General features: G+C 41.9%; 1 protein-coding gene across 2 annotated transcripts in view; it reads left to right on the forward strand.

Moving 5' to 3' along the window:
- LOC311134983 (ethanolamine kinase 1) overlaps nt 1–13,351 on the forward strand; it is a 62,892-nt gene that overhangs the window by 29,256 nt on the left and 20,285 nt on the right. For both annotated transcript variants that reach the window (XM_084168775.1, XM_084168774.1), the window contains exon 4: nt 12,614–12,762. In XM_084168775.1, the coding sequence (XP_084024901.1) occupies nt 12,614–12,762 (149 nt within the window). The remainder of the gene's footprint in view (nt 1–12,613; nt 12,763–13,351) is intronic.

Consider the following 13,351-nt stretch of genomic DNA (forward strand, 5'->3'; position numbering starts at 1 on the left):
ATTGCCTTTAAATTGTTTCACTTGAGTCAAATGTTTCAGGTAGCCTTCCACAAGCTTCCCACAATAAGTTGGGTGAATTTTGGCCCATTCCTCCTGACAGAGCTGGTGTAACTGAGTCAGGTTTGTAGGCCTCCTTGCTCGCACACGCTTTTTCAGTTCTGCCCACACATTTTCTATAGGACTGAGGTCAGGGCTTTGTGATGGCCACTCCAATACCTTGACTTTGTTGTCCTTAAGCCATTTTGCCACAACTTTGGAAGTATGCTTGGGGTTATTGTCCATTTGGAAGACCCATTTGCGACCAAGCTTTAACTTCCTGACTGATGTCTTGAGATGTTTCTTCAATATATCCACATAGTTTTCCTTCCTCATGATGCCATCTATTTTGTGAAGTGCACCAATCCCTCCTACAGCAAAGCACCCCCACAGCATGATGCTGCCACCCCCGTGCTTCATGGTTGGGATGGTGTTCTTCGGCTTGCAAGCCTTCCCCTTTTTCCTCCAAACATAACGATGGTCATTATGGCCAAACAGTTCTATTTTTGTTTCATCAGACCAGAGGACATTTCTCCAAAATGTACAATCTTTGTCCCCATGTGCAGTTGCAAACCATACTCTGGCTTTTTTATGGCGGTTTTGGAGCAGTGGCTTCTTCCTTGCTGAGAGGCCTTTTAGGTTATGTCGATATAGGACTCGTTTTACTGTGGATATAGATACTTTTGTACCTGTTTTCTCCAGCATCTTCACAAGGTCCTTTGCTGTTGTTCTGGGATTGATTTGCACTTTTTGCACCAAAGTACGTTAATTTTTTTACATTTACATTTTAGTCATTTTGCAGACACTCTTATCCAGAGCAACTTACAGTTAGTGAGTGCATACATTTTCATACTGGCCCCCCGTGGGATACGAACCCACAACGCTGGCGTTGCAAGCGCCATACTCTACCAACTGAGCTACATGGGACTAGGAGACAGGAGACAGTCATCTCTAGGAGACAGAACGCGTCTCCTTCCTGAGCGGTATGATGGCTGTGTGGTCCCATGGTGTTTATACTTGCGTACTATTGTTTGTACAGATTAACGTGGTACCTTCAGGCGTTTGGAAATTGATCCCAAGGATGAACCAGACTTCTGGCGGTCTACAAAAAAAAATTCTGAGGTCTTTGCTGATTTCTTTTGATTTTCCCATGATGTCAAGCAAAGAGGCACTGAGTTTGAAGGTAGGCGTTGAAATACATCCACAGGTACACCTCCAATTGACTCAAATGATGTAAAATTAGCTTGTCAGAAGCTTCTAAAGCCATGACATCATTTTATAGAATTTTCCAAGCTGTTTAAAGGCACAGTCAACTTAGTATATGTAAACTTCTGACCACTGGAATTGTGATACAGTGAATTATAAGTGAAATAATCTGTCTGTAAACAATTGTTGGAAAAATTACTTGTGTCATGCACAAAGTAGATGTCCTAACCTACTTGCCAAAACTATAGTTTGTTAACAAGAAATGTGTGGAGTGGTTGAAAAACAAGTTTAATGACTCCAACCTAAGTGTATGTAAACTTCCGACTTCAACTGTATGAGATGGAGTCAGAATGTCTCTAGTAGTCTTTTTAACATTGCTATGACAGGACACAGACAACTAACTTTTTGTGTGTAACATCCCATATAGTTCTATTTTAAAGTGTTGTCACATATACATGATCTAAAAATAAATAAAGAGTCTCACACGCTATATATAAACTCCCAGTAATCTATTTGGTAAACCACCAACATTTCGGCATCACTGTGCCTTCTTCAGGGTAATGTCATGAATAATTTAACCAGGTTATGTAGACAAACAGTGTAATTAGTGCAACCAATGACAATAGTAAGGGGTGTGTCATAGTTACTGGTGGTCTACAAGCATGGCCACAATATTGGCGATAGCTCAATGAGATCTGACCTGCCCACTCAGACACTCTTGACACCCATTCCAAATGGGAACTACATTTTACATTACATTTTACATTTTAGTCATTTAGCAGACGCTCTTATCCAGAGCGACTTACAGGAGCAATTAGGGTTAAGTGCCTTGCTCAAGGGCACATCGACAGATTTTTCACCTAGTCGGCTCAACTACAAATGTGGCTCATACGAAGAGTGCAATAGCACTACAAAAATATCCTTCTTCAGACACCCACATACAGGTCGAAAAATTCCTGTTAGGGGTATCATCTCATGCAAGACAAAGGGAGTAATCTATCTCATCACCTGTTCATGTGGGAAAGCCAACGTAGGACAAATGAAAAGACAATTAAAACAACGCATAGCTGAATACCAAAGCTCAATCAGATGTAAGAACACTATCCAGTAGCAGCTCACTTTGTTGGAGCTAACCATCCTATGTCCTCCCTCAAATACACAGGTATTGAGCATGTAATTCTACCAAGGAGAGGAGGTAACATCAAGACCCTACCACTACAGAGGGAGGCTTACTGGCTCTCCTATCTAAAAACATTGACCCCTAATGGTCTGAATATTGACTTTGATCTCAAGCCCTTCTTATGAATAATTGTCGTTTTTTATGAACAAGTCTGATATATGAATATATTCTTTCTACAGCTTATCAGCATACACCCAATATGTTCCCCTTGTTGATGATGCTTATTATGCATTATGGTTGAACCAAAAGATTACATGTAACAAAAATGAAATGTAATTGAAACAATTAAATATATACACTACCAGTCAAAAGTTTGGACACACCTACTCATTCAAGGGTTTTTCTTTATTTTTACAATGTTTTACATTCAAAGACATCAAAAATATGAAATAACACATATGGAATCATGTAGTAAACACATTTTTTTTTAACGAATCAAAATATATTTTATATATGAGATTCTTCAAATAGCCACCCTTTGCCTTGATGACAGCTTTGCACATTCTTGGCATTCTTTCAACCAGCTTCACCTGGAATGCTTTTCCAACAGTCTTGAAGGAGTTCCCACATATGCTGAGCACTTGTTGGCTGCTTTTCCTTCACTCTGCGGTCCGACTCATCCCAAACCATCTCAATTGGTTTGAGGTCAGGGGATTGTGGAGGCCAGGTCATCTGATGCAGCACTCCAGCACTCTCCTTCTTAGTAAAATAGCCCTTACACAGCCTAGAGGTGTGTTGGGTCATTGTCCTGTTGAAAAACAAATGATAGTCCCACTAAGCCCAAACCAGATGGGATGGCGTATCACTGTAGAATGCTGTGGTAGCCATGCTGGTTAAGTTTCCCACAAGCAAAGCACCCCCACACCATAACACCTCCTCCTCCACGCTTTACGGTGGGAACTACACATGCAGAGATCATCCGTTCACCCACACCACGTCTCACAAAGACACAGCGTTTGGAACCAAAACTCTCCAATTTGGACTCCAGACCAAAAGGACACATTTCCACCGGTCTAATGTCCATTGCTCGTGTTTCTTGGCCCAAGCAGGTCTCTTCTTTTTGGTGTCCTTTAGTAGTGGTTTCTTTGCAGCAATTTGACCATGAAGGCCTGATTCACGCAGTCTCCTCTGAACAGTTGATGTTGAGATGTGTCTGTTACTTGAACCCTGTGAAGCATTTATTTGGGCTGCAATTTCTGAGGCTGGTAACTCTAATGAACTTATCCTCTGCAGCGGAAGTAACTCTGGGTCCTTCCATTCCTGTTGTGGTCCTCATGAGAGCCAGTTTCATCATAGCGCTTGATGGTTTTTGCGACTGCACTTGAAGAAACTTTAAAAGTTCTTGAAATGTTCCTGATTGACTGACCTTCATGTCTTAAAGTAATGCTTGTTTGAGCTGTTCTTGCCATAATATGCACTTGATCTTTTACCAAATAGGGCTATCTTCTGTATACCCCCCCTACCTTGTCACAAAACAACTGATTGGCTCAAATGCATTAAGAAATTCACTTTTAAGAAGGCACACCTGTTAAATGAAATGCATTCCAGGTGACTACCTCATGAAGCTGGTTGAGAGAATGCCAAGAGTGTGCAAAGCTGTCATCAAGGCAAAGGGTGGCTATTTGAAGAATCTCAAATATAACATATATTTTGATTTGTTTAACACTTTTTTGGTTACTACATGATTCCATATATGTTATTTCATAGTTTTGATGTCTTCACTATTATTATTCAATGTAGAAAATAGTACAAATAAAGAATAATCCTGGAATGTGTAGGTTTGTCCAAACTTTTGACTGGTACTGTATATTAAATTAAATTAAACAATAATGTATGATGATGCTAATATTATGTACAATATCTAATTATGTTGCCATATGATAACATAAGCCTAATATGTTCAACATGCTGTAAACTATTGTCTTGTAACAGTTTCACTCAATTCATTCTCATCAACCTAATAATTATGACACACCCCCTCACTATTGTCATTGGTTGCACTAATTGCACTGTTTGTCTACATAACCTGGTTCAAGCATTCATGACATTACCCTGAAGAAGGCACAGTGATACCGAAACGTTGGTGGTTTACCCAATAAATGACTGGGAGTTTATACATAGAGTGTGCAACTCTCTTTATTTTTTTTTATAGCTTACAGTTTATTCCCTGTTAGTCAGCACCTCTACACTAAATAATGTTCTCTGGGTGTGCGCCAGCTCATGCTTTTTATTAGACATATGTGACATCATGACACAGGGAGTGGTATTTATGATATGATAATTGAAGTATAAGCATACAATTTTCATGAATCTTAGAAGTAACTAAGATTATGTTAAAGCCAAGTATGTATAGGAAATTGCTAACCTGTAGGCAATTTCATTATAGAAAGGGCATTCTTCATTTTGTAGTGTACACCAGCTTTTACCACAGATGCACCGCATTCGGAAGTCCAATAGATGGGGCTATATTGTGATACATTTCTAAAGCTGGATAACTTGATCCACAGTTGTCTCAAAATGAAATTCATATGACAAAAAAGTATCAAAGAGAGAACAAATAGATTAGACTTAGGAAACATTTCAGTGGTGCAGAAAGGCTCCACTAAAAGGTTGAGCATTGTCTCCAGACATTTGGATGCACAGGAGGTTGGTGGCACCTTAATTGGGGAGAACGGGCTTGTGGAAATGGCTGGAGCGGAATAGGTGGAATGGTATCAAATACATCAGAAACGTGTTTGATGCCATTCCATTTGCTCCATTCCAGCCATTATTATGAGCCGTCCTCCCCTCAGCAGCCTCCACTGTTTGGATGTCTAAATCAATATTTAAATGTATGTTTATACACTACTTGACCAAAAGTATGTGGACACCTGCTTGTCGAACATCTCATTCCAAAATCATGGGCAGTAATATGGAGTTGGTCCCTCCTTTGCTGCTATAATAGCCTCCACTCTTCTGGGAAGGCTTTCCATTAGATGTTGGAACATTGCTGCGGGGACTTGCTTCCATTCAGCCACAAGAGCATTAGTGAGGTCAGGCAGTGATGTTGGCCGATTAGGCCTGGCTCGCAGTTGGCATTCCAATTCATCACAAAGGTGTTCAATGGGGTAGAGGTCAGGGCTCTGTGCAGGCCAGTCAAGTTCTTCCACACCAATCTCGACAAACCATTTCTGTATGGACCTCGCTTTGTGCACGGGGGCATTGTCATGCTGAAATAGGAACGGGCCTTCCCCAAACTTTTGCCACAAAGTTGGAAGCACAAAATCATCTAGAATGTAATTGTATGCTGTAGCATTAAGATTTCCCTTCACTGGAACTAAGGGGCCTAGCCCGAACCATGAAAAACATCCCTAGACCATTATTCCTCCACCAAACTTTACAGTTGGCACTATGCATTGGGGCAGGTAGCGTTCTGGCAGCCGTCAAACCCAGATTCGTCCATCGGACTGCCAGATGGTGAAGAGTGATTTATCATTCCAGAGAACGCGTTTCCACTGCTCCAGAATCCAATGGCGGCGAGCTTTACACCACTCCAGCCGAAGCTTGGCATTGCGCATGGTGATCTTAGGCTTGTGTGCGGCTGTTCAGCCATGGAAACCCATTTCATGAAGCTCCCGACAAACAGTTATTGTGCTGACATTGCTCCCAGAGGCAGTTTGGAACTCGGTAGTGAGTGTTGCAACCGAGGACAGACAATGATTTTTACGCGCTACGCGCTTCAGCACTCGGCGGTCCCTGTCTGTGATGTTGTGTGGCTTATTACTTTGAGGCTGAGCCGTTGTTGCTACTATAGACGTTTTCACTTCACAATAACAGCAAATTTCTAGCAGGGCAGAAATTTGACAAACTGACTAGTTGGAAAGGTGGAATCATATGACGGTGCACGTTGAAAGTCACTGAGCTGAATCCACTCATTTGAAGGGGTGTCCACATACTTTTGTATATATAGTGTATGTCATACTCAAAGAGGGGTGATTTCTGTGCAGTTCAAATTAGTTTATATTTATCACATCACACTCATTGTAAGGTGTTCCACTTATACAAGGAATTCTTCAAATATGTTGGCTTTTACAGGTCAATCATCCATAAAATATAAACTTCAAATTATTGCTTTGAATTTGTGTTTGTATGTGGTTTTCTATGTGATAAATGGAGCCACAGAGTGAGAGGGTGAGAACCTGACAACACACAAAAGCAACAGAGACACTTTTGTACTTGGGGAATGTAAAAGTGCTTGTGAAAGAGTGTCTTCCGAGGAAACAGGGGAGAGGGGGAGCAGGAAGAGGCTGCACCTGCAGAAGAGCTCCTCAGTCAGAGTCAGACAGTCACCCGCTGGGGTGGGAGGCAGAGGAGAGGAAGGAGAGAACAGGAGAGGAGATACATCTGTGGTGTTGAGGAGAGGGGGGAAGAGGGCAGAACAGGAGAGGAGCAGAGGACAGAGCAGGACAGGAGAGAACATGAGAGGAGAGAAAAGCAGGAAAGGAGAGACGCAGCTGCACTACAGTTCCGAGGAGAGTGCCGAAGCCGGAGAGAGCAGCCTCCTGCTCTGCTCAAAGCCCTCCTGCTAATTCTCCCATTTAACACTCAACACAAACCACACAATACTGCCATAATCACTGCTGCTCCACTGGAGCTGGTAATCAGATGTAAATAAGGCGCATTGATAACGAGCCACCAGAAGAGGAAATTCCTCCAATTACTATAGCTAGCTCTCTAGAAACTTCACTGAGAGACATGAGAGGAGTGGGAGCCGGGAGGCGAGCAACATACTTCACGACCGCCTGCATCTGAAAGGCAGAGGAGTTGGGCAAGAGAAGGGGGAGAAAGTTCAGATAGCAGAGTGGTGTTGCGATGTAAAATGTTTGGGAACTCATTTTTGTAGTTTGAATTTATTTTCAAGATAGAATAATTGATAGGAATTAATCATGTTTGTTTGACCATGGATTGTGCCTTTAAACAAACATTTGTTTTCTTATATACTGTTATTCTGCAAATAGAATAAAAAATGAGTTTGCATTTATTAAAGAGATATGGAATTTGTAAACCACATTTAATATTACATATTTTAATGAATATTGATGATATTGAGTTACAAATAAATTGCCTATCAAGAGCTAATATATGAATGAAATACTAATATCATACAACTATTTATACTATACTAGGCTATTTTTTGAAGAGTTTCTGGGAAAGTAACACGTTGTAAGAACAAGTGTAGGCTATATCCCATAAATACAGATAACAGTTTTGACTGAATAGGGCCCAAAGCCTTTATGAGTGATGAGCAAAGTGTCCATTCACAACTAGAATTAAAAATTATTAAACGGAGCAGAATGAGATAATCTTCCATCCAAATGAATGATTGTGGGGCTGAGAAAGTAGTGGAGGGTCTGTAGGAGGGGAAAAGAGCTCTGTCGTGACTGTAAACAATGGCCTACGTCTCTGCTTTTATTGTACGTTCCTAACAGACCCAACTAAATAATGTCGACAACTGTGTATAGTAGCACCACAACTGTTTGTCCCCTTGCATAAATAGGTATAATAGTGTTTAAATTACTGTCTTTGATTTTTTTTCTTTGGCGATTGAAAGGAGACAAAAAAATCATTCTAACGGCACAATGATTACACAGCGTTTCCCAGGTGCATATTCGAGTGCCGTCCGTGAAAATAAGCCCTTTGTTGATTGATAGAGCTATTCCAAGAAAGAAAAACAAGACATTGTGAAGGCATGTAACCTCTCCGGATGATATGTTGTGCTGTCTAGTGTCATAAACAACTTGTTTTGCTGTAAACTCATGCAGGCCTGGAGAATGCATCTACAGGTTGGTGAACTACTGCATTAAGTAATTCTCCCCCTGATAGAATAAAAGACCGGGCCAGACGTTTTCCTCTTCTAGTCTTTCTTCAAGTCTTTGCAGGCGCAGGAAGTAATGGACTTTATTTGTATCTGTGTTTGTACTGTGTACAGAGAACAGTTATTTTCTCTGTAAGACTACTTATTGATTAATGGCCAACATGGACTTGATGTGATTGATGCAAGCAACGTGAAACATGGAAATGAGTCTAATATAGAATGGTTTCTTATAGATTTCAGTATTTAGTCAGTGGTTGAGTCCCTTGAAGGCACTGAGCCCTGCATGTGTACTAAATACTGTTTACTGTTTCAAGTTTTACATTTTAATGTCACATGAACAAGTACAGTGAAATGCCTTTCTTGCAAGCTCCAAACCCAACAATGCAAATAAAATAAAATTGTATTTGTCACATACACGTGTTTAGCAGATGTTATAGCGGGTGTAGCGGAATGCTTGTGCTTCTAGCTCCGACAGTGCAGTAATATCTAACAAGTAATATCTAACAATTTCACAACATGTACCAAATACACACAAAACTAGTAAGGAATGGAATTTAAGAATATTTACATATATGGACAAGCAATGACAGAGCGGCATGGACTAAGATACAGTAGAATATTATAGAATAGAATACATATGAGATGAGTAGTGCAAGATATGTAAACATTATTAAAGTGACTAGTGTTCCATTTCTTAAAGTGGCCAGTGATTTCAATAGGCAGCAGCAGACTCTAATGTGCTAGTGATGGCTGTTTAACAGTCTGATGGCCTTGAGATAGAAGGTGTTTTTCATTCTCTCGTACTGACCTCGCTTTTTGATCATAGCGGGGTGAACAGGCAGTGGCTCGGGTGGTTGATGTCCTTGATGATCTTTTTGGCCTTCCTGTGACATCGGGTGCTGTATGTGTCTTGGAGGGCGGTTAGTTTGCCCCCGTAATGCGTTCGGCAGATCGCACCACCCTCTGGAGAGCCCTGCAGTTGCGGGTGGGGCAGTTGCTGTACCAGGTGGTGATGCAGCCCGACAGGAAGCTCTCAATTGTGCATCTGTAAAAGTTTGTGAGGGTTTTAGGTGCCAAGCCAAATTTCTTCAGCCTCCTGAGGTTGAAGAGGCTCTGTTGTGCCTTCTTCACCACATTGTCTGCGTGGGTGGACCATTTCAGTTTGTCGGTGATGTGTACGCCAAGGAACTTGAAGCTTTCCACCTTCTCCACTGCGGTCCCGTCGATGTGGATAGGGGGGTGCACCCTCTGCTGTTTCCTGAAGTCCACGATCATCTCCTTTGTTTTGTTGACGTTGAGTGAGAGGTTATTTTCCTGGCACCACACTCCCAGAGCACTCACCTCTTTCCTGTAGGCGGTCTCATCGTCATTGGTAATCAAGCCTACTACTGTTGTGTCATCTGCAAACTTGATGATTGAGTTGGAGGCGTGCTTGGCCACGCAGTCATGGGTGAACAGGGAGTACAGGAGGGGGCTGAGCACGTACCCTTGTGGAGCCCCAGTGTTGAGGATCAGCGAAGTGGAGATGTTGTTTCCTACCTTCACCACCTGGGGGCGGCCCGTCAGGAAGTCCAGGATCCAGTTGCAGATGGAGGTGTTCAGTCCAGCTGATCTGCACATGCTCTGAGAACGTGCCCTGGAAAACCGTCCGGTCCAGCGGCCTTGTGAGTGTTGACCTGATAAAGACCTTACTCACGTCGGCCACAGACAGTGAGATCACCCAGTCCTCTGGGTCGGTGGGGGCCCTCACGCACAGTACGGTGTTGTTATTGTCGAAGCATGCATAAAATGCATTGAGTTCGTCTGGAAGAGAGGCATCGTTGGGCAGATCATGGCTGGGTCATTCTTTGAAATCCGTAATGGACTGTATCCCCTGCCAAATGTGGCGGGCGTCGGAGCCTGTGTAATATGATTCCACCGTATTCCTATATTGTCCTTTTCCTCGTTTGATGACTCTGCAGAGGTCGTAGAGTGACTTCTTGTACTTGTTCCTGTCCTCAGCTGTAGCCTCAGGGTGTCTGCGGTAGCCCTGTGTGCGGTAGCCCTGTGTGCGGTAGCCCTGTGTGCGGTAGCCCTGTCCTTTATCTTAGCACCAAACCCGTGTTAATGCAGGGCTTTTGATTGGGGAAACAGCGAACCTTCACTGTGTGGACAATGTCGCTGATGCATTTCCTTATGAAGCCAGTGACGGAGGTGGTTAGCTCGTCAATGTTATCGGCGGAGTCTCTGAACATATTCCAATCAGCGCTAGCAAAGCAGTCCTGTAGCATAATCTCTGATTTTGATGACATTTCTCAATGGAGCGAGTCACGGGTACTTCCTGTTTGAGCTTCTGATTGTAAACAGGAAAGCAGGAATACGGACACATGATCTGATTTGCCTAATGGCGGATGAGGGAGGAGGGCCTTGTATGCTTCCTTGTGGGTGGAGCAACAGTGGTCTAGGACTTTATCGCCCCTAGTGGCGAAGGAGGTGTGTTGATGGAGGTTTGGCATCACGTGTATTAATGACGCAGAATTAAAATAGCCGGTGACAAGAAAGGCTGCAGCACATGCATCTTTAGTACATTATAATATACAGTTGAAGTCGGAAGTTTACATACACTTAGGTTGGAGTAATTAAAACTCGTTTTTCAACCACTCCACAAATTGTTAACAAACTATAGTTTTGGCAAGTCAGTTAGGACATCTACTTTGTGCATGACACAAGTCATTTTTCCAACAATTGTTTACAGACAGATTATTTCACTTATAATTCACTGCATCACAATTCCAGTGGGTCAGAAGTTTACATACACTAAGTTGACTGTGCCTTTAAACAGCTTGGAAAATTCCAGAAAATGATGTCATGGCTTTAGAAGCTTCTGATATGCTAATTGACATAATTTGAGTCAATTGGAGGTGTACCTGTGAATGTATTTCAAGTCCTACCTTCAAACTCAGTGCCTCTTTGCTTGACATCATGGGAAAATCAAAATAAATCAGCCAAGACCTCAGAAAATAAATGTAGACCTCCACAAGTCTCGTTCCTCATTGGGAGCAATTTCCAAACGCCTGAAGGTACCACGTTCATCTGTACAAACAATAGTACGCAAGTATAAACACCATGGGACCACGCAGCTGTCATACCACTCAGGAAGGAGACGTGTTATGTCTCCTAGAGATTAACGTATTTTGGTGCAAAATGTGTAAATCAATCCCAGAACAACAGCAAAGGACCTTGTGAAGATGCTGGAGAAAACAGGTACAGAAGTATCTACATCCACAGTAAAACGAATCCTATATTGACATACCTGAACGGCCGCTCAGCAAGGAAGAAGCCACTGCTCCAAAACCGCCATAAAAAAGCCAGACTACGGTTTGCAAATGCACATGGGGACAAAGATCGTACTTTTTGGAGAAATGTCCTCTGGTCTGATGAAAGAAAAATAGAACTGTTTGGCCATAATGACCATCGTTATGTTTGGAGGAAAAAGGGGGCCGCTTGCAAGCCGAAGAACACCATCCCAACCGTGAAGCACGGGGGTGGCAGCATCATGCTGTGGGGATGCTTTGCTGCAGGAGGGTCTGGTGCACTTCACAAAATAGATGGCATCATGAGGAAGGAAAATTATGTGGATATATTGAAGCAACATCTCAAGACATCAGTCAGGAAGTTAAAGCTTGGTCGCAAATGGGTCTTCCAAATGGACAATAACCCCAAGCATACTTCCAAAGTTGTGGCAAAATGGCTTAAGGACAACAAAGTCAAGGTATTGGAGTGGCCATCACAAAGCCCTGACCTCAGTCCTATAGAAAATGTGTGGGCAGAACTGAAAAAGCGTGTGCGAGCAAGGAGGCCTACAAACATGACTCAGTTACACCAGCTCTGTCAGGAGGAATGGGCCAAAATTCACCCAACTTATTGTGGGAAGCTTGTGGAAGGCTACCTGAAACGTTAGAACCAAGTTAAACAATTTAAAGGCAATGCTACCAAATACTAATTGAGTGTATGTAAACTTCTGACCCACTGGGAATGTGATGAAATAAATAAAAGCTGAAATAAATCATTCTCTCTACTATTATTCTGACATTTCACATTCTTAAAATAAAGTGTTGTTCCTAACTGACCTAAGACAGGGAATTTTTACTACGATTAAATGTCAGGAATTGTGAAAAACAGAGTTTAAATGTTTTTGGCTAAGGTGTATGTAAACTTCCGACTTCAACTGTACAACATACCTTCCTTCATCTGTGTAAACACAGCATGTGTAATAGCATAAAACACATTTGAATGTGATAATACTTTCAGTGCCTACAATGCCTAACTGTTATTTTATTGATTTTTTGTCCACATAGTTCCAAACTGCTGCAAGAGATCCCGAGCATCGAAACCCTGTCAGATGAAATGGAGACGCTGAAAAGACACCTCTCTCAGATCGGCTCGCCGACCGTGCTGTGTCACAACGACCTCCTGACTAAAAATATAATCTACGACAACAAAGAGGGTGGGTGAGGGTGTATGATGGGTCTTAGTGCCTGGAATTTAAGTTGCAACACTGACATTAAAAGTGATCCAAGCGAGTTAATTTTGTAGTTAAAAAGATATTTGTTCTGCCAATCTGGTGCAATAGACCATCAGTGTCGGTAAGAATACAAGATTGCCATATTTTAGACTCAATAACTCTGATGTCCCTTCGATTTCACTTATTTTCGTAAAATGGTCTGATTGTAGGACATGTTCCACTTTAAAACTTTGACAAAATGTGGTTCACAAAACGGTCACGATCTATCCCACAGCTTTCCTTTATTTTGCTATGCATACTAAACCTATACCCTATTCTCTTAATCCTCTTTTAATAATGTCCTAATGTCATTTCAAACTTGTGGCGTTGTTATGATGCATGTATGGCGATTATGATTAAGAAATGATTCCTGTTTCTCTGAATCTTGTCAGGGACTTTGTAGTTGTAACAGTAAAGCACAAACTAAAAGATGATATTGGAACATAATATGGAGTAAAATGGAAAATCATTTCATTGTATCTAATTGAGGAATTTTAGCACTGACTTTTGGCCATTGACAATAGTGCGGTAG

Source organism: Coregonus lavaretus (genome assembly GCF_964263955.1).
Source record: "Coregonus lavaretus genome assembly, chromosome: 9".
NCBI lineage: Eukaryota > Metazoa > Chordata > Actinopteri > Salmoniformes > Salmonidae > Coregonus > Coregonus lavaretus.